Source organism: Pneumocystis murina (genome assembly GCF_000349005.2).
Source record: "Pneumocystis murina B123 chromosome Unknown supercont1.3, whole genome shotgun sequence".
In the NCBI taxonomy this organism is placed as follows: Eukaryota; Fungi; Ascomycota; class Pneumocystomycetes; order Pneumocystales; family Pneumocystaceae; genus Pneumocystis; species Pneumocystis murina.
In genome coordinates this window covers 90872-108462 of record NW_017802361.1, presented here as the reverse complement: position 1 = coordinate 108462, position 17591 = coordinate 90872, and the positions used below count along the sequence as shown (strand labels likewise).

At 28.1% G+C, this 17591-nt stretch overlaps 11 protein-coding genes across 11 annotated transcripts; 7 read left to right on the top strand and 4 right to left on the bottom strand.

Annotated features, from left to right (window-relative positions):
- Nucleotides 1-68: 68 nt before the first annotated feature.
- Nucleotides 69-4710, bottom strand: PNEG_00888 (hypothetical protein; the record flags this gene model as incomplete). The annotated part of the gene is made up of 14 exons (XM_007874608.1): nt 69-657; nt 702-822; nt 867-945; nt 992-1302; nt 1348-1578; nt 1621-1709; nt 1754-1919; nt 1962-2590; nt 2638-3717; nt 3764-4108; nt 4154-4224; nt 4292-4388; nt 4436-4540; nt 4593-4710. The coding sequence occupies 14 exons, from the start codon at nt 4708-4710 to the stop codon at nt 167-169; spliced, it is 3933 nt and encodes a 1310-aa protein (XP_007872799.1). The 3' UTR covers nt 69-166.
- Nucleotides 4711-4822: 112 nt separating this feature from the next.
- PNEG_00887 (hypothetical protein) lies at nt 4823-6108 on the top strand (the record flags this gene model as incomplete). The annotated part of the gene is made up of 7 exons (XM_007874607.1): nt 4823-4872; nt 4919-5040; nt 5081-5240; nt 5285-5398; nt 5440-5578; nt 5624-5792; nt 5839-6108. The coding sequence occupies exons 1-7, from the start codon at nt 4839-4841 to the stop codon at nt 6106-6108; spliced, it is 1008 nt and encodes a 335-aa protein (XP_007872798.1). The 5' UTR covers nt 4823-4838.
- A 258-nt stretch (nt 6109-6366) lies between these two features.
- PNEG_00886 (hypothetical protein) lies at nt 6367-7727 on the top strand (the record flags this gene model as incomplete). The annotated part of the gene is made up of 8 exons (XM_007874606.1): nt 6367-6642; nt 6693-6899; nt 6944-7031; nt 7084-7363; nt 7409-7420; nt 7467-7509; nt 7551-7681; nt 7721-7727. The coding sequence occupies exons 1-8, from the start codon at nt 6415-6417 to the stop codon at nt 7725-7727; spliced, it is 996 nt and encodes a 331-aa protein (XP_007872797.1). The 5' UTR covers nt 6367-6414.
- Nucleotides 7728-8023: 296 nt separating this feature from the next.
- Nucleotides 8024-8565, top strand: PNEG_00885 (hypothetical protein; the record flags this gene model as incomplete). Its single annotated transcript, XM_007874605.1, has 5 exons — nt 8024-8110; nt 8155-8229; nt 8273-8390; nt 8434-8508; nt 8549-8565. 5 exons carry the CDS (start codon nt 8024-8026, stop codon nt 8563-8565), a joined length of 372 nt encoding a protein of 123 aa, XP_007872796.1.
- Nucleotides 8566-8732: 167 nt separating this feature from the next.
- On the top strand, nt 8733-9999 carry PNEG_00884 (hypothetical protein; the record flags this gene model as incomplete). The annotated part of the gene is made up of 8 exons (XM_007874604.1): nt 8733-8906; nt 8961-9135; nt 9194-9370; nt 9418-9489; nt 9543-9617; nt 9666-9793; nt 9844-9906; nt 9958-9999. 8 exons carry the CDS (start codon nt 8733-8735, stop codon nt 9997-9999), a joined length of 906 nt encoding a protein of 301 aa, XP_007872795.1.
- A 176-nt stretch (nt 10000-10175) lies between these two features.
- Nucleotides 10176-10924, bottom strand: PNEG_00883 (hypothetical protein; the record flags this gene model as incomplete). Its single annotated transcript, XM_007874603.1, has 7 exons — nt 10176-10204; nt 10247-10354; nt 10397-10431; nt 10483-10657; nt 10704-10727; nt 10778-10837; nt 10891-10924. 7 exons carry the CDS (start codon nt 10922-10924, stop codon nt 10176-10178), a joined length of 465 nt encoding a protein of 154 aa, XP_007872794.1.
- A 126-nt stretch (nt 10925-11050) lies between these two features.
- PNEG_00882 (hypothetical protein) lies at nt 11051-12970 on the top strand. The gene is made up of 9 exons (XM_007874602.1): nt 11051-11128; nt 11179-11360; nt 11410-11817; nt 11864-12223; nt 12264-12348; nt 12394-12436; nt 12480-12525; nt 12574-12923; nt 12966-12970. Exons 2-8 carry the CDS (start codon nt 11198-11200, stop codon nt 12651-12653), a joined length of 1185 nt encoding a protein of 394 aa, XP_007872793.1. The 5' UTR covers nt 11051-11128; nt 11179-11197; the 3' UTR covers nt 12654-12923; nt 12966-12970.
- A 172-nt stretch (nt 12971-13142) lies between these two features.
- PNEG_00880 (hypothetical protein) lies at nt 13143-15744 on the bottom strand (the record flags this gene model as incomplete). The annotated part of the gene is made up of 4 exons (XM_007874600.1): nt 14419-15744; nt 14055-14371; nt 13635-14009; nt 13143-13589 (listed from the first exon to the last, which is right to left on the bottom strand). The coding sequence occupies exons 1-4, from the start codon at nt 14813-14815 to the stop codon at nt 13143-13145; spliced, it is 1536 nt and encodes a 511-aa protein (XP_007872791.1). The 5' UTR covers nt 14816-15744.
- PNEG_00881 (hypothetical protein) lies at nt 15097-15793 on the top strand (the record flags this gene model as incomplete). The annotated part of the gene is made up of 3 exons (XM_007874601.1): nt 15097-15134; nt 15423-15567; nt 15620-15793. 3 exons carry the CDS (start codon nt 15097-15099, stop codon nt 15791-15793), a joined length of 357 nt encoding a protein of 118 aa, XP_007872792.1.
- A 111-nt stretch (nt 15794-15904) lies between these two features.
- PNEG_00879 (hypothetical protein) lies at nt 15905-16206 on the bottom strand (the record flags this gene model as incomplete). The annotated part of the gene is made up of 1 exon (XM_007874598.1): nt 15905-16206. Exon 1 carries the CDS (start codon nt 16181-16183, stop codon nt 15905-15907), a length of 279 nt encoding a protein of 92 aa, XP_007872789.1. The 5' UTR covers nt 16184-16206.
- A 130-nt stretch (nt 16207-16336) lies between these two features.
- PNEG_00878 (septum formation protein Maf) lies at nt 16337-17458 on the top strand (the record flags this gene model as incomplete). The annotated part of the gene is made up of 4 exons (XM_007874597.1): nt 16337-16504; nt 16659-16787; nt 16842-17148; nt 17212-17458. The coding sequence occupies 4 exons, from the start codon at nt 16337-16339 to the stop codon at nt 17292-17294; spliced, it is 687 nt and encodes a 228-aa protein (XP_007872788.1). The 3' UTR covers nt 17295-17458.
- Nucleotides 17459-17591: the final 133 nt, after the last annotated feature.

Below are 17591 nucleotides of genomic sequence, written 5' to 3'. Positions count from 1 at the left end.
TCTATTTGAAATAAAATCATTAATAAAAATTTACAAATTGATGTAATTAATTGATATTTATCGAAAATCGTTTGTTTTAATTGTGCCAATCATTTATATATATTATACATCAATTCCTAAATAATTTCTGTTATAAATAATTCACATTTCAAAATTTTATTATGAATTAAATTATTTTATTTATTTCATTAATTAATCTTGTAATAGACTCTTTTAACTTCATATTATTAGAAACCAGAGCAGAGTATTTTTCTAAAGCACAAAGAATAGTATCACTTTTGATTAATGAATAGTCATTACGTCCATAACCAGCTTTAGTATTAGCTTTAATCCATAAAGATATCAAATATAAAGTTTCTAGAATTAAAAAAATCAAAGCAGATTTAGTATTCCATGGATTCTCACGACGATCTATTATTTCATCCAAAATAGAGAAAATCAAACCATGAGAAACTCCAGCAGAAAGAAATGATTCTATAACCCAGCCCTGAGGAGCGCCATCATCTCTCCTTTCAAAATTGTAGATTTCCAACATTGGAATAAGATCTTCAAGAGGAAAAACGTTTTCAGAAGATCCAAATCTTCTGCCTAATCTCCGAATAAGATCTGAAACAGTTTCATAAACTTTAACATTTTTATTAATAGCAGCATCAGTTTCTAATGTTTATTAAAAAAACAAAAACATAGTTTTTTAGACCTACCTTTAGCTATAAGCTTTTCCCAACATTGAATAATATCTGTTTTCCCTCTATAATCTGATACATGAAATATTGATAAACATATTTCTCCATAACCTAATAAATCGGCATATTTATTAAAAAGCTTTCTTAAGTTATATTTTATAAATTAACATGAGAATAACTTACATCAGTGAGAGGAATAACTTTTCCATCAAGATTTTTTATCATTTCACGTTTTTTTTCAACAGTTAATCTTTCATCGACACTACAAAGAAATTAATAATACATTAAGAAATTTCAACCAATTATACCGAATAGATTGAATAATATCATCTTGAATAGTAACAACATCAAGCTCTTCCTGTAAATCTTGTGCCAATTTATTCATCATTGGTCTAATTTCTAGAGAAACATGACAATTACATAAACCCTTACCACGACTAAGATATTCCATTCTTTGTGCTAAAGTAATAGGAAAATTGCTTTGAGATAATTCATATAAAATACGCGCAGCTTCATAAAATGAGCCATATTTAGAATAATATTGCCATAAAAGATCAGCTAAATCAAGATTATTAACACTTTTTCTTTCTAAATATACTCGAACATAAGGAGTTTCAATCTAGAAAATTAAATTTTTTTTTTAACAGCTTTTAAAAATACTAACATTTAAAATTCTCTCCAACATTCCACGTTCAACATACCAATCATACAAAGAATAATGAAACAACTCATCTCTTGATGAATATGCAGTTTTATATGTATCATTTCTCAGCATATTAACATTTGAACTATCATTATCTGAAACTTCTTCGATCATTTTATCAATATCCAAAAGAGTCTCAAAAATTAATAAATAACACTTCATACGTCTAGTATAGTAATAATCCCGAAAATCCTTAATAATGTCAGGGATAATATTAAAATAAATAGATCAAACATTTAATGGCTGTCCATCTATAATATATGATAAAGATAAATCTTCAGGATCAAAAGCTTTAGCAACAGCTAAACATAACTCTACAGCACCTTAACTCTTTTTAGAAAATATATTAAACTAAAAAAAAAAAAACCTGTATGAAAAAAAAGATCTCTAAATTCAACAACAGTTTCACTCAAATTTTCCAATGTCAAATTAGAAGCAATTTTGATAAAAAGACGAAGACATTCCTGTAGAGATATTTTTTTTTCTTCACTGAATTCGAATTTTTCTTTTGTTCGTCTTAATTGTTCAATAGCCTAAAATAAATGAGTACCTTTTTTTTTTTAAGAAAAAAAAACCTTATACATAATAGCATCATCAGCACTACAAAATTCACCGCATTTTTTCCTTAAGGACTCACTAACAACATCGACACTACCTCCAGCAGCTAATTGTTGATTAACAATAGCAGTAACTAAATCTTTCGCCAATTCTTTTCCCGATTCTTTTGAAAAAAGATCCTCAAATGTAAGTTTCAAACAGTCTTCTTGACCCTGTTCGGAAAGTGATGAAATTATATCATGCAACTTCGAGGGTGTGTCATCTATAAGAACACATACAAAAGATAATCCTTCAATAATTCTACGTATTAAAAGAATTAGAGAATGAAGAGCTCTATGTTCTGCCTGAAAAGATATTTCTTCTGAACGACTCAACAGCCCAGATAACTGATCTGGAGCAACAAGTCCCTTTATATACGACTTGTTGTTATCGAGAAATTCATGTAATGTAACAAATTCAGACCGAATACGAAGCAATGTAGATGCAGAAATACTAGTTGAATAAATCTTTTTGGACAATTTTTTATTAATAGTAAGCTTTATGAATGGTTTTTTCCATAATTCAGCAATGTTTCTAGCTATATATATGACCAAACCATCATGGCGACCTGAAAGCTGGACATTATCTAAATCCAATGTTTCCTGTCCTGTTTTTTTTTTTCAAAAAATAATTATATTTAAAAAACGATATTACCAAATTTATATTGCATTTGTTTAGTATATGGTTTACCACCAAATTCAATATAATATTTTCGAGCAATTTCAACAATATCAGAATCGGTCAATATATTATTCCTATTTGGATAACATTTAATATTATAATATTCATCAAGCTCAGATGCAGCATTCATTTTTCCGCAAATCAAACCTAAACATGTTGCACAACCTTCTGCTTGCCCAACCATTTCAAAAAAAGATTCAACTTCACCTTCAACACCAATAGGAGTAGAAGAACCATATTTTATAATAGAATAAAGGATTTGAAAATTATTTTGTCTCTGTATAATATGTACACCGGTATTCGTTAATACTGCTATTTGAGGAGACGCTATGTTATATTGATTCTTTAATTCATTCGGACAATGTGTTGGTGGTGTAAGCAATGAAACAGACTGAACATAGCCTTCTAATGGTATCCAACTAGCAGTTTCAACTAATGATAATCTTTGATTATTAAGTGTTCCATAAAGAATTCTACCAGTATCTGGTGCAGATGTAAAAAGTTGATCACCTTCAGATGGAGATGCAGATGATTTAAATGCCAAAAAATAGCCAGGAGGAAAAACGTAGCCAATTCGAATAGAAGTTAGAATAAATGAAGAGGCAGAATTCAAAAGAGTGTTGTTATTTAAAACTTTATATGACATATTACCTGTTTGAACTTTATAATCCTCATTTTTGTTTCCAGAATCAACGGGTGGAAATCTAACATGCGTACATGTCATTGTAGATGGAGGTCCATTTGAAGCCCAATTAGTTCTTGAAGCTCTCAAATATAGTCTACAACCAGTAGATGTAATAGCAATAAGATAAATCTGTTTAGATTCATTTAGAGACACAGGTGCTAGTGAAATAATACTTGTTGTTCGTGGATCTAAGAGAGAAGAGCTAGCATTTACCATTTGAGCATGCGCTACAAGTGAACGATATGAATAGCTTATAACGTGATTAAGACTTTGTTGATTTGCCAAATGATATACACGAATAGACGATTTTGATGTCAATGCATATAATAAATTTCTTGAATCGTCCATTACAAGCTGTTGAATAGTTTCTAAAAAAGATATTATAAAAAAATAATAAAATTAAGAAGAAAAAACCATTCTTCACACTAAACCAAGAAATATAGGGCATAAAACGATCAATAAAAGTCCCTGTATGATTTACCTTGCTACATCTTTTTGAAAACCATCCATCATCTATCTGATATAAAATTTCATAAACACTATCATCTTGTTTCCCAGAAAAGAAAATACGACCATCCGATGTGCTTTCTATGCATGAAACATCAATACCAGTGACAGAAATAGAGATTTTTGTCGAATAAAAAACAAGTTCTCCTGCACTTTCTGATGTCTTAGAAGACAATTGCTCTACTCCTAGTAAAAAAATATCATTCAGTGTCGAAATAACAAGTAAAAATCTAATTGAATCAATAAAAACGCCTAAGACATAAAAATCAATTCATTTAAATAAATAATAATATTTACCCGGCCTAGGTTTCACCAATTTAATACAAATAATAGTTTGATCTAAATCTTCATAGGATTGAAACTCTTCTCTTTTGAAATTAGTTTCTCTTTTTGCAAAAAAAAAAACGCTTGAATAGCATTTTTGAAGCATCTCACCCACTTAAATAATTCCATAAATATAACCTATTATCCACCGTAATCCATGCCCTTTGAATCTCTGGAAAAAGTCCCATTTGTGTGTAACATTCCGTCCCTAATATTCTATCAAAACATATCATATTTCCCCCCAATTCTTTTTACTATTATATTGCTCAAAAATAACATCTGGTATATTCATAACTGAAATTCGTGAAAATGGCTTCCAAAAAAACCGAAAAGGGAGATTATATTCTGATGAATAGCCCTCTAAAATAATCAGAAAATAGTGCTCTTTTTTATATTTTTCTATATTTCAAACGCGTTAAAATATCTCCCATTTCCGGGTAATTTTCATCTCTGCTTAAACACTGATTAATAGCTGTATTTGCCCTCTGAAGAGCATTGTTCTGAGGACTAATCTGAGTAAAATCAGTCATTTTAACGCCTTTTTAACACAATTTCTATATCTTGGCAAAAATTGGACGTTGCGATCCCACACACTTAAGCCAGGTCGAGCGTCATTAAATTTTCAGTGCTTAATTTTGCAGAGAATAGACATTTAACTATGGTTTTTTCACTCATTTTTGAAATATTTGAAGGTACTTCACTACTGTTTTAATAAATTATTATTTATATAATTAACAGAATACCAAAAAGTGGGATTTTTTTTCCGCTTCATTAGCATCATAGGGATATTTTCACTTTTTTCAGCTATTTTGTCAGTAAAAAGGCTTGTTTTTGAAATTTTCTTTTCAAAAGGAATTGATGTAAAATATTTGTATTTATCTTTTTTTCTAAAAAAACAAGGTAAAAACATTTCAAACAAGGTCTGGGGCTTGGGCAATTATTACTGGTGCATCAGAAGGAATTGGTCGCGAATTTTCCCTTCAACTCTCAAGATATTACTTCAATGTAGTTCTTATTGCAAGATCAAAAGATAAACTTGAAGCTTTGTCGAAAGAAATAGGTAAAGTTTAATTTTAAGAGAATGTTTTGTAATTGTATAAAAAGAAAGTCTCTATTCAGTAAAGACTATTGTTCATATCATGGATTTTTCTACAGCAAATGCTAGAGAGTATGAGGTCTTAAAAGAAATTATTGAGGATTTAGATATCAAGATTTTGGGTAAATCTTAAAAAACAGTTATTTAAGTTTTAAAAAATTAGTAAATAATGTCGGGCTATCACATACAATGCCAACGCCGTTTTCATTAACTACTCCAAAAGAAATTCAAGATATTACAACAATTAATTGTATTGCAACACTTAAAGTAACAAATCTTGTTATTCCTGGAATGATTAGAAGGTTAAATTATCAAATATCTTCTATTATAATTTAACATATAATTAGAAAAAGCGGACTTATATTAACAATGGGGTCTTTTAGTGGAATAATGCCTACTCCTCTTTTAGCAACATATTCAGGAAGTAAAGCGTTTTTAATAACATGGAGTCAAGCATTGGCGGAAGAGTTGAAACATGATGGCATTACTGTTCAAATAATTAATTCATATTTTGTTGTAAGTCTATTTACATTAAAAAAGAAATTTTTGATGTAAAGTTTAGGTTTCGTCTATGTCAAAAATAAAAAAATCATCTTTTTTTATCCCGACTCCTAAACAATTTGTAAATTCAGTACTTAATTCTATCGGTTTACAAAGAGGAGCCGCAACTCCTTATACCATGACGCCATATCCTTCTCATTCTATTTTAAATTGGCTTTTGGAAAATGTGGCCTTCAAATTAAGTCGTTCACTTGTTCTTAAACAAAATTTTAAAGAACTTCAAAAGATTCGAAGAAAAGCATTGCAAAAACTAAATACTAGTAGCGAATGAGAAGTCATAAAAACACCATTGTCTTATGCAGTCACATTTGCTTTATGTTTACTAGTTTTTTTTGATTGTTTTTCAGTGTTTTAATATCAACGGCTAAAACTACAATTCAGAATTTTTTACTATTTACTATATTTTAAACTAAAAAATTAGAACATCAGAAGTCTTTCATTATAAACTATTCTTAAGGAAAAAAAGAGATTTAAACAATTATATATTAGATTTATTATATGATTTTTATTTATAGACTTTCAAATTTTCGAATCTCGTATAATTTTCTTTAAAAATTAACTTATAGATTCTTAGAATATGGAAAAAGATGATTTAAGTCAACATGATATAAGATATTATGATTCATATTCTCACCATGGAATTCATGAAGAAATGTTAAAAGATGAAGTTCGTACACTTTCTTATAGAGATGCTATTTATCAAAATAAACACTTATTTCAAAATAAAATCGTTTTAGATGTGGGATGCGGGACAGGAATTTTAAGTTTATTTGCAGCAAATGCAGGAGCAAAACTTGTTATTGGTGTAAACGTATTTTTTTCTGAAAAAAAAAATAATTAATCTTTTTTATTTAGATTGATATGTCTGATATTATTGATAAAGCAAAAGAAATCGTTAAAATAAATGGGTTTTCAGATAAAATTCTTTTAATTAAGGGAAGAATGGAAAATATTACTCTTCCTGTTGATAAAGTGGATATTATTGTCTCTGAGTGGATGGGGTATTTTCTTTTATATGAAAGTATGTTAGAAACAGTTCTTCTTGCTAGGGATCTATATTTGGTATATACATTTTTATTTTTTTTGCATGTCTCATAAAGCTTTAGAAAGAAGGCGGATTAATATTTCCTAATAAAGCTACTATGTTCATTGCTGGTATTGAAGATGCTGAATATAAAGAAGAAAAAATTGGATGTGAACTTCCTAAATTATATTTGTTTTTTTTCTAATTCATAATTCTCTATAGTTTGGAACAATGTATATGGATTCGATTTTACACCCATTCAAAAACTTGCGATGAAAGAACCTTTGGTTGATACAGTAGAGCTTCGAGCAGTTGTTACTGATCCCTATTGTCTTTTAACACTGGATTTATATACTACTAAAAAAGAAGATCTTTCATTTACAAAAGAATGGGAATTAAAAGCACGAAAAAAAGATTATATTCATGCAATAATTGCATGGTTTGATATAGAATTTCATTCATCTGGAAAACCTGTTCGTTTTAGTACTGGACCACATGCTAGGTATTTTTCAATTTATTTTAAATTTTTATATTAAACTTATCCCAGATATACACATTGGTAAATATTTATTTTACATTCTTTTTTTATCTTATTTTATCAAAAGGAAACAAACAATTTTCTACTTAAATCATATAATTGATATTAATGTTATTTTATCTATTTTATCTCGTTTTATTAATTTCTTTAGGAAGGTCAAACTATACAAGGTACACTAACTAATCTTCAAAATGAAAAAAATCGTAGAGATTTAGATATCATTATTGAATATACATTTCAAGAAACTGAAACCCCAATTCATGATACCTGTTCATACCTCATGTTTGTTATCTCTTATAATATTTTTTTTAATTTCTTTAGGTCTTAACCAAATTTTCAATAATTCTTTATTTTTTAAAATATATTTAATATTTTTTTTGAAAAAAATACATATAATCTATTTATACTATATTGTTTTATATATATTTTTTATAGAAGAATTATTTCATATTCTTTGAATATCTTTTTATTTTATTATATTTTTTACCTTATTAACTAATTTTTTTAACGTCAAAAAAATTTTAAGCTACTAAGATTTTAAAGTTTTGTGTCTTTCTACCAATTAATCTATAAATAGGTTACTGAAAATCTTATTCTATTGTTTTAGAATTAATTTAGATAGTTATGGGTTTTAGAAAAAAAAAGATAGCAACACGTTCAGCCATTTCAGATGTGGTTACAAGAGATTATACAATTCATTTACATAAAAGAGTCTTTTTTTCCACTAAATATTATTAAAAGCTAATATATATTAGCTTCATGGATGTTCCTTTAGAAAACGTGCACCAAGAGCTATCAAATGTATTCGAAAATTTGCAGAATTACATATGGTTTTTTTGTTGAGAAATATCATTAAAAATTAACAATTTTTAGGGAACAAAAGATGTTCGTCTTGACCCACAACTAAATAAAGAGGTATTTAAATCTGGGATTAAGTCTGTTCCACATCGTATGAGACTTCGTTTATCAAGAAAACGAAATGATCAAGAAAGTATATTTTTCATATTTTTAACTCCTCAATATCAACCTTTTAGATGCAAAAGAAAGGCTTTATACATATGTACAAGCTGTAAATGTTTCAAATCGTGCAAAAGGACTTCAAACTACAGGTTTTTTTCTTTTTTTTTTTTTCTATCTTAACTTTATAAGTTGTTGAAAATCTTTAAAATTTTAATCATTTTTTTGACAATTAAATAAATTAATAAATAAATTTCAGATTATTTTCACCATCTTTTTTTCTAGTTTTTGTATTTTTTCCATATATTCTTTTCATAAGATTTACTTAACGATTAAGTCAGATTTTCTTATATTTTTTATTAATAAAGAATTCATGATGATATCTCCTAAATATACCCATACTGTATTTTATCTTGGTTTGACAGGTCTGGTGGGGTTAGGCCTGTATCATTTGTTGCAAACCAGATGTCCTTTTTCCAGGATTTTTCAATGCAAAAAATTTCCTCCAGAGTCTACATTTGTTGATGATAAAGCTTGGGTTGATTTAAAAGTATGTTTATGTTTTTAAAGTCATTTTTTGTGTTTTTTTCTTACTTTTTTTTAGTTATCAAAAATCACAGATGTAAACCATAATTGCAAGATTTTTCGCTTTGATCTTCCATCAAAAAATCATGTTACAGGTATTCATGTGGCATCAGCTCTTTTAACACAGTTTCAATTGCCTTCTCAACCGCCTGTTATTCGAGCCTATACTCCAATATCATCAGAAGAAACATTGGGTATTATTTACAAATATTTAAATTATTATAATACATAAACTAATTTATTACAATAAAGGCTATATGGAATTTCTTATTAAGAAGTATGAGAATGGTCCTATGAGCTCTTATATTCATAATATGAAAATTAATGATAAATTATCATTTAAAGGGCCAATTCCTAAATATTTTTGGACACCAAATAAACATGATCGAGTTTATATGATTGCAGGAGGAACTGGTATTACGCCAATGTGTAAGAAAGCTCTTTTTATTTTATTTTTGCTTATTATGAGAAATTAGATCAACTTATTCGGAAGATTTTTAAAGAAAAAGAAGACAAAACAGATGTTACACTTATTTTTTCTAATGAAAGTATATTAATAGACTTTTTTTTTAATTTGATATCTTTTAGATTACAAAACAAGATATTTTATTACATAAAGAGTTTGAAGAACTAAAAAAAAAGCATCCTAATAGATTTCATGTAACTTATCTTCTAGGTAAGTATTATTTGAAATAATTATAGATCTATGTAACATTTAACAAAGATGAACCACCTGAAAATTGGGAAGGTGTTTCAGGAAGGGTAAATAAAAATCTTCTCGAATCTATCCTTCCTGGTCCTTCATCACAGAATATCAAAATTTTTGTTTGCGGACCACTTGGATTTTATCAGGTATGGCTTCTTTTATTTATAAAATAATATCTTGATTCTTTTTAAAAAAGGCTATCAGTGGTACAAAACGCTCTCCATCAGATCAAGGCGATTTAGAAGGCATGCTTAAAGAGGTACGTATTATAAAAAAATATAATTTAAAATCAATTGACTCATTTATATAGCTTGGGTATGATAAAGAACAGGTTAAACTATTAAATATGTAAGATATATGTAACATTCATAGGTCTTTAAGTTTTAAAAATATTTTGAATTTCCACTATTTTTTAGGAAATATAAATATTTATCGTTTGATTGAAAATATTTTAAAGTTTTCTTTTTTGAAAAAAAAAAATTATTATTCATCATTATAAAAAAAATCATATGTATATCACGGGTCTATTTATGCTTTCCATATACGCTTAATTCCCTCTAAAAAATAAGCTTTAATTCTAATACAAAAATGATGTTTACCAGTAATTCCAACATCATTTGTTTCAAATTCATAAAGTCCAGCAAAAACAAGACCTGTTGCACTTCGTAACACCCATCTCATAAACGTAGAAAAAGAGCCATATTCACCTATATTTTTTATTTTTTTTTTAAAAACAATCAATTCCATACGCTTAGGAAAATAATCAGTAATACATGAATCAAATCTAATATTTGTAAAAAAAAAAAAGGGAAAAATATATAAAACATAAACATACCCAATATAAGAATGAACAACCAGTCCTAATGAAAGAATTGCATCAAAAATAGGTGTAGTGCTTGAACCTACAAAAGGTGCCAACACTAATGGTACTAATGTTAAAGAAATAAGTCGTTCAAATGTCCAATGGTAACTCCCATGTATTGGAGATGGTAAAGGTGTTGGAGAAGGGTCTTTTACTATTATTTTTTGAACGAAAAATAGGTAAAACCAAAATACCATTTACTGAACCCACAATAACCTCTTTTTCATAATTTTAAGCAAAATAAACCAGAAAAAAGGCATAAACTTACGAGGAGAAGCTTTACCAATACCTTTCTTCATAAAAAATGCCTTAAAATAGAGAGGACTCCCTTAAAAACATTCATTTTAACAATTTATTTATTTTAAAAAAAAATAGCCTTACATGTATGAAATTTTACCACTCGAAAAGGTGACATATTTAAAAAAGACGTACCATTTATATTGTTCCTTCTTATTAGAGTTTTTGACATAACTTTATCCTGTTTTTAAACTTAAATATTTTTTTAAATATTTTTAATTATATCGAGCCCATCTCCACCTCAAAAATATTTAAAAACCTATAAAAGTCTTATAAACCCTTATAATAAGGTAGAAAAGGGCAGACATACCTATATTTTTATGTATAAACGAGTTAATATATTATTTTTGCTTTTTTAACGGATTTAAATAGACTAATTAAAGCTCAAAAGATGAAGCCTCAAGTTATACTTACAAAATCAGCATTAAGGGGATTAATACATGAAAAACATAGTCTAAAACGTATTTTTTACAATACTTCAATTAAAAACTATGCTTCAGTCTCAGGATTTATCCAAAAAACTAAAACAACAACGCTTTCTAATGGGTTTACTGGTTTTTTAATATTTTGCTAATAAATTGAGAAATAATTAATAATATTTAGTCGCAACAGAGTCGTTTCCACATTCAAAGACAGCTACAGTAGGTGTCTGGATTGATTCAGGGTCTAGATCAGAGTCTACAGAAAATAATGGAGTTGCTCATTTTCTTGAACATTTGGCTTTCAAAGGCACTAAAAGTCGCACACAACAAGACCTTGAACTTGAGATTGAGAATATGGGAGCACATTTGAATGCCTATACAAGTCGTGAACAAACAGTGTATTACGCTAAATCATTTCAAGATGATGTTCCTAAAGTAGTGGATATTCTTGCAGATATTTTACAAAATTCAAAATTTGAAGCATCATCAATTGATAGAGAACGAGATGTAATACTTAGGGAGCAAGAGGAAGTTGATAAGCAAATAGAAGAGGTTGTTTTTGATCATTTACATGCAACAGCTTATCAAGGTTTTATTTATTTTCTTTATTAAATATTATAATTTATTAAATCTAGGGCATCCATTGGGATGTACTATTCTTGGTCCAAAGGAAAATATTCTTTCAATAAAACATGAACATCTTATTTCTTATATTAATGAAAATTATACAGCAGATCGTATGGTTTTGGTCGGAGCAGGGGGTGTTTCACATGAACAACTTGTAGAATTGGCGGAGAAATATTTTTCTAATCTTCCGGCTTCTCCAAATCCTCTTGATTTTGGATCATCACGAGGTGCTGCACCTAAATTTACAGGATCAGAAGTAAGAATTAGAGATGATACTTCACCAACTGCGAATATTGCTATTGCAGTTGAGGGAGTTTCTTGGAAGCATCCTGATTATTGGGTAATGTTAGTAATGCAGGCAATCGTAGGTAGGGCTACTTTTTAATCTTAACATTATACTAATGTTAGGTAATTGGGACCGTACATTAGGTTCGGCTTCACATCTTAGTAGTAAACTAAGTGGTATTGTTTCAAAATATAATCTTGCAAATAAGTAAGTTTTAAAATAAAAAAATTATTTCAAAAAATAACAAAAAAGTTTTATGTCATTTTCAACTAGTTATTCAGATACAGGTCTCTGGGTAAGTAATATACACTCCATATTCCCACAATTTTAATATATAGGGTATTTATCTCGTCTCTGAGAATTTAACAGGCTTGGATGATTTAGGTAATTATTTTAAAGCTAGTATTTACCTTAATTAACACTTTTCTATAGTTCATTTTACATTAAAGGAAAGCTTTGTTTGTGATAATAAATATGTTATTTTTAATGTAAATAGGAATGGAGTCGTTTAAGTCGTTCTGTTACAAAACCAGAAGTTGAAAGGGCGAAGGCACAGTTAAAAGCATGCCTTCTTTTAGGTTTAGACGGAACTACTGCTGTTGCAGAAGACATTGGAAGGCAAATTGTTACATGTGGTAGACGCATGACACCATATGAAATAGATAAACATATTTCGAAAATTACAGAAAAAGATATTCAAAGGGTAGCACAAGATAAACTCTGGGATGCAGATATTGCTATTACTGCAATTGGATCGATTGAAGGATTACTCGATTATAATCGTAAGTTTTCTTATCTTTTTATAAAAATATTTATTATTATAGGCATCTGTGCAAACATGTTTGTGAATTTCCAGGCAAAAACATTTTATTAATTTCTATATAGGTCGCTTAATAGATGGTAAATGCAGCAAATTGCCATATTAAGAAACATATTATTAATATTTACTTTTATTATTGATATTTTATTTAATCTGTATTAAAATACGTTTAATAAACAAACTATATATCGCTCTCAATTATGTTTTCATCTGTTTTTATATTATCTAAATCGTCATAAATTGTATTTGTAGGTAATCGTGTATATTTTTCGATAGGTGTAAATATTGAACCCACTTTTTCAACCCATTTTTTTCTTCGTTCCAATAAAGTTTGTATATGATTACTTAATCCTATTCTTCCAAGGCCAGAATCAGAAGAACCTATGCTTCCTATTACTCTTTTCTTTTTTACTTCAATACTCCTAGATCTTTTTAAAAAGGCTTGCTCAACTTGTTTGTTAAGATCATTTAAAATAATAGAATATTCCTGATATGCAAGATGTTCTTTTACCAATTCTCTTAATTTACTCTTTCTTGCTGAATTGATTGCACATTGATGCCTCAATTGAGATTGTAAAGATCGTAAATTTGATGATATTTCATCATCTTCCCGATTATTCCAATTGATCTATAAAAGTAAGGCAAAATACTTATAACTAAATCTAAAATATACATCATCGTCACCCAATATACCTATATATTTAAGCTCTTTTTTTAACCTTTCTTCAAAATTATGATAATCTAGTTTAATAGTAGGAATTTTCCAACCAGAATTATACAAGTCTGTATCCTTTTCATCCTCTTCTATTTTTTGCTCTTCATCCAAAACATCTTCTTTTAATATTCCACTTAAAAGTCTTTCTAATAGTGGACCACATGATATTTCCTCAGTGAATAAATGCTCATCCGTTAGTTGATCAGGAGATCCATATGGAATAGAAGAAAGAGAAAAATTAGAAGAAATCATACCATTTAAATCTTCTGAAGCCCAGCTATTTTCAGAAAATATGCCTAATGGAGGAATCATATACGTTGTTAACTCTTCTTCCTGACAAATCTTAAATATATCTCATCAATAGAATAATAAACACACCTCATCTTTTAAAAATAGAAGATCCTCTTCAGAAAAAGGACGATAAAAAGAATCAAGATATGCATAATAAGTAGATATAGATATTTGTGTAGGTGCTTTAACTTTAGAGAAATCCTCATTAACAGGTTCACCAGGAAGCTTATCAGAAAGATCAACAGTCGGAAAATATGAAACTCCTAAATATTGTTTAAGCTTTTGAGGATCCGAAATTTTTAAGATTTCATCATAAACATATTCTTTGTTAGAAAAAACCGTGTTAAGTGATTCTTGATGCATCTGGATATCTTTAAAAAATTCAGGGGGGTTTCGTTCCAATACTATTCTTATTAGCCAAAAAATAGTAATATATAATGTTGAAATGAACATTTTTTTTCTTCAGATTCTATTTCTTCTCTAATAGATTCATTTTGCAATTGGGATATTTGAAATACATTATCATGTTCATTTGAAGAACTTTCTTTGGATACAATAATAGAAGTTTCACTTTGAGAAACCTGATCATTAATTTCTGATTCATGTAAGAGCCATTTTTTATATTTTATTTGAAAATCTTGGAATTTTCGTTGCAAAATACTCTGTTTTTTTTGAATTTTTACCAAAAGTTCTTTAATACTCTCTCCTAATACTAACAGTTGCTTAATACTAGGAATATCATGCCCCTGAGTATTGTTGCTGAGTCCATTACTAGTAAGATATATACTAAATAGAGATCGGTCTTCTGATAATTTACCATAAGCCAATTCATCATCTAATAGACCCATAATAACAACTTTAAAGTTGTATATCAGTGAAAAGCTCTACAAAAAGTCTATAGACGTCTATATTCTGTTTCTATGTAAAATATCTCAAATAATATTTTTTTAACTAAAATACTGATTTTCAAACACTGTAAAGGGCTTAGACCCAAATATAAAAGATCAAGCAAAATATATATCTCCAAAAACATGTGTCTTTTCTAGATAGAAGGAATAAATCCTGGATTATTAAAAAAATTAAATCAGAGTTTTTTTTACATAAAAAAAAACCTATTTTTACTTAAAATATGCCTTTAAAATTCCTTGAAAAAAGAACCTGTAATAAGTACTACTTAAAATAAAAGAATATTCTCTTAATTATTAAAATTCTTTTTATTAATAATGGTTTTTATATTTAAAACATTTTTTTGACGTTGAGCCGACAGAAGACCGATGCTAGAAACTCCTTGATAAGCTCTCTTCCTAATAATTCAATAATCAATCACTTTAAGCATAAAATCACGCATTAACAAGACTTTATATATCGTATATGTGTTGATCAAGTGAATTATATGCGTATTGTATACCTCTATTACTTACGTTTCTCACTAATTTCTTAAATATACAAAAAAAGAGATTCTATATCAAAATCATTCAATACATCAACAAAATTTCATGCAGAAACATATTTAAAAAAATTTGGTTGGAAAGGTTATGGTCATGGACTTCGTGATGGCAGTCTTGTTATACCGTACCAATTACCATTAATAAAAAAAAGTGTATGTTGAATATTTATTAATTTATATATTAATATTAATAATAACGGTAAAGATAGGATATATGGATGCATGGTGGATAGATTTGTTTAATAAAAAGGTGGCTTCATTAAATGTCGGTCTATCAAAACACAAAAACAAATCAGATAAACCTAAGAAATCACTATTATATACTCATTTTGTCCTATCTAAAGAAAATAATGTATTGAAAAAGGGATCTAAGGAGTGATTTAAAGCTTATTTCCTGTTGTTCTTGGCAAGTATATTTTTTTAGGAGAGTTTCTATGTCAACCGTTTCCATAGCAACAGTTACTATAACAATTCTCTCCATAACATCATCTCACTCTTCACTAACTTCTTCTGATTCCATTGAACGTAATGCCTCCAAACGCTGACGATTTCTTCGAACTAGTACTCTCTCAATGTTATTTTTTTCTATTTCTGTTAATGTTTCCCAATTCTCAATTCTTGCTAATGTTCCATCTCTATTTACAACTAATGGTCCCAAATTATCTAATCTTAAGCTTGATTGATGATTTCCTGAAGATGGACCTTGCATCAACATAAGTGGTTCTTTCTTGTCTTCTTCAATAATCCCATTTACTGCTTTTTCTTTCATATTTTTTGACCCTTTTTAATCTTAAATTATTTTTTGACGTTGACTTTACCACGGGTTGCCTAGACAACTATATATTAGGGTGCTTCTACATGTTAAATATCTTTAAATTTGTTTTTAAATTTTATATATTTTATTCTTATTTTCTTTGGAAAAATGAGTGAAAAGAAGGATTTATTGGCATTTTCATCAAATTCTTTTGATGATCCTCCACCTTATGAATCTATTACTGTTTTGTCCGCTCCTTTACACCAGCAATTACATGGAAAACGAATAATTTTAGCCTCTACATCTCCTAGAAGAAAGCGGTTATTGCAGCAAATGGTATGGTTTTTTTATTATCTCAATATTTTTTTTTCAATTTTTATACCTTTTAAGAAAACATATTCTTAAATTTATACGTATAATTGTTAATATTTATAATATTTTTTCTATATTTTATTTCAGACATTTTTTTCTTAACAATTTTTATCTTTAGGGTTTTACAACATTTGAAATACAGGCGCCAAATATATCAGAGACAATTGATCCATCATTAGATTTAATGCCATGGGAATATTGTGTTGAAATGGCAAGTTCAAAGGCATTGTGTGTTTATAAGTTGTTGGTATATTTTTTAATTATTTAAAATTATATATATCAAGTACCAATAAATTTATAGGTGGATACGTCACCACCTCCAGCACTTATATTAGCAGCTGATACAGTGGTATTGTCTGGTAATACTATGCTAAAAAAGCCTCGATCTCAAAGTGAGCAATTAGCGATTTTGAAAAGACTTCGTGATAGTAAATATCCACATAAAGTATTTACAGGTATTGCTGTTATTGTTCCATTGAAAGTTCCGATTCAACCTGGATACAATTTAAGAACACATGTTGAAGAATCAGAAGTAACATTTGATACAACTATATCCGATGATTTTTTAGAAGCGTATGTATCATGCGGGGAAGGTGCTGATAAAGCAGGTAGGCATATGAATTCAATATTTTATTTGATATTTGGTTCAATTAATTATTTTTATATAATAGGTGGTTATGGTATTCAAGGATATGGCGCTTTATTAGTTGAATCAATAAAAGGTGATTATACAAATATTATTGTAAATTTTTAAAAATTTATACTTTTCTTATCTTTAAGCAGTATTAGGGTCTTCCACTTCGTTCTACTTATAAATTAATGGAAAAAACATTGAATGAAGATGCATATGATGATCTTTTGATTCATGATCTTTAATCCAGAGATTAGAAGGGTCATTAGCAAAAATATAATACAACTATCTTTTCATGTTGCATTAGCTATGGTCATACCGTATTTAAAACCATAAAATTATAAAAAAAATAATTGATTTTTATGGGTTATTTACTTTGCTATATTATTCATCTTTCAACACAATTATTTATTATCTGCA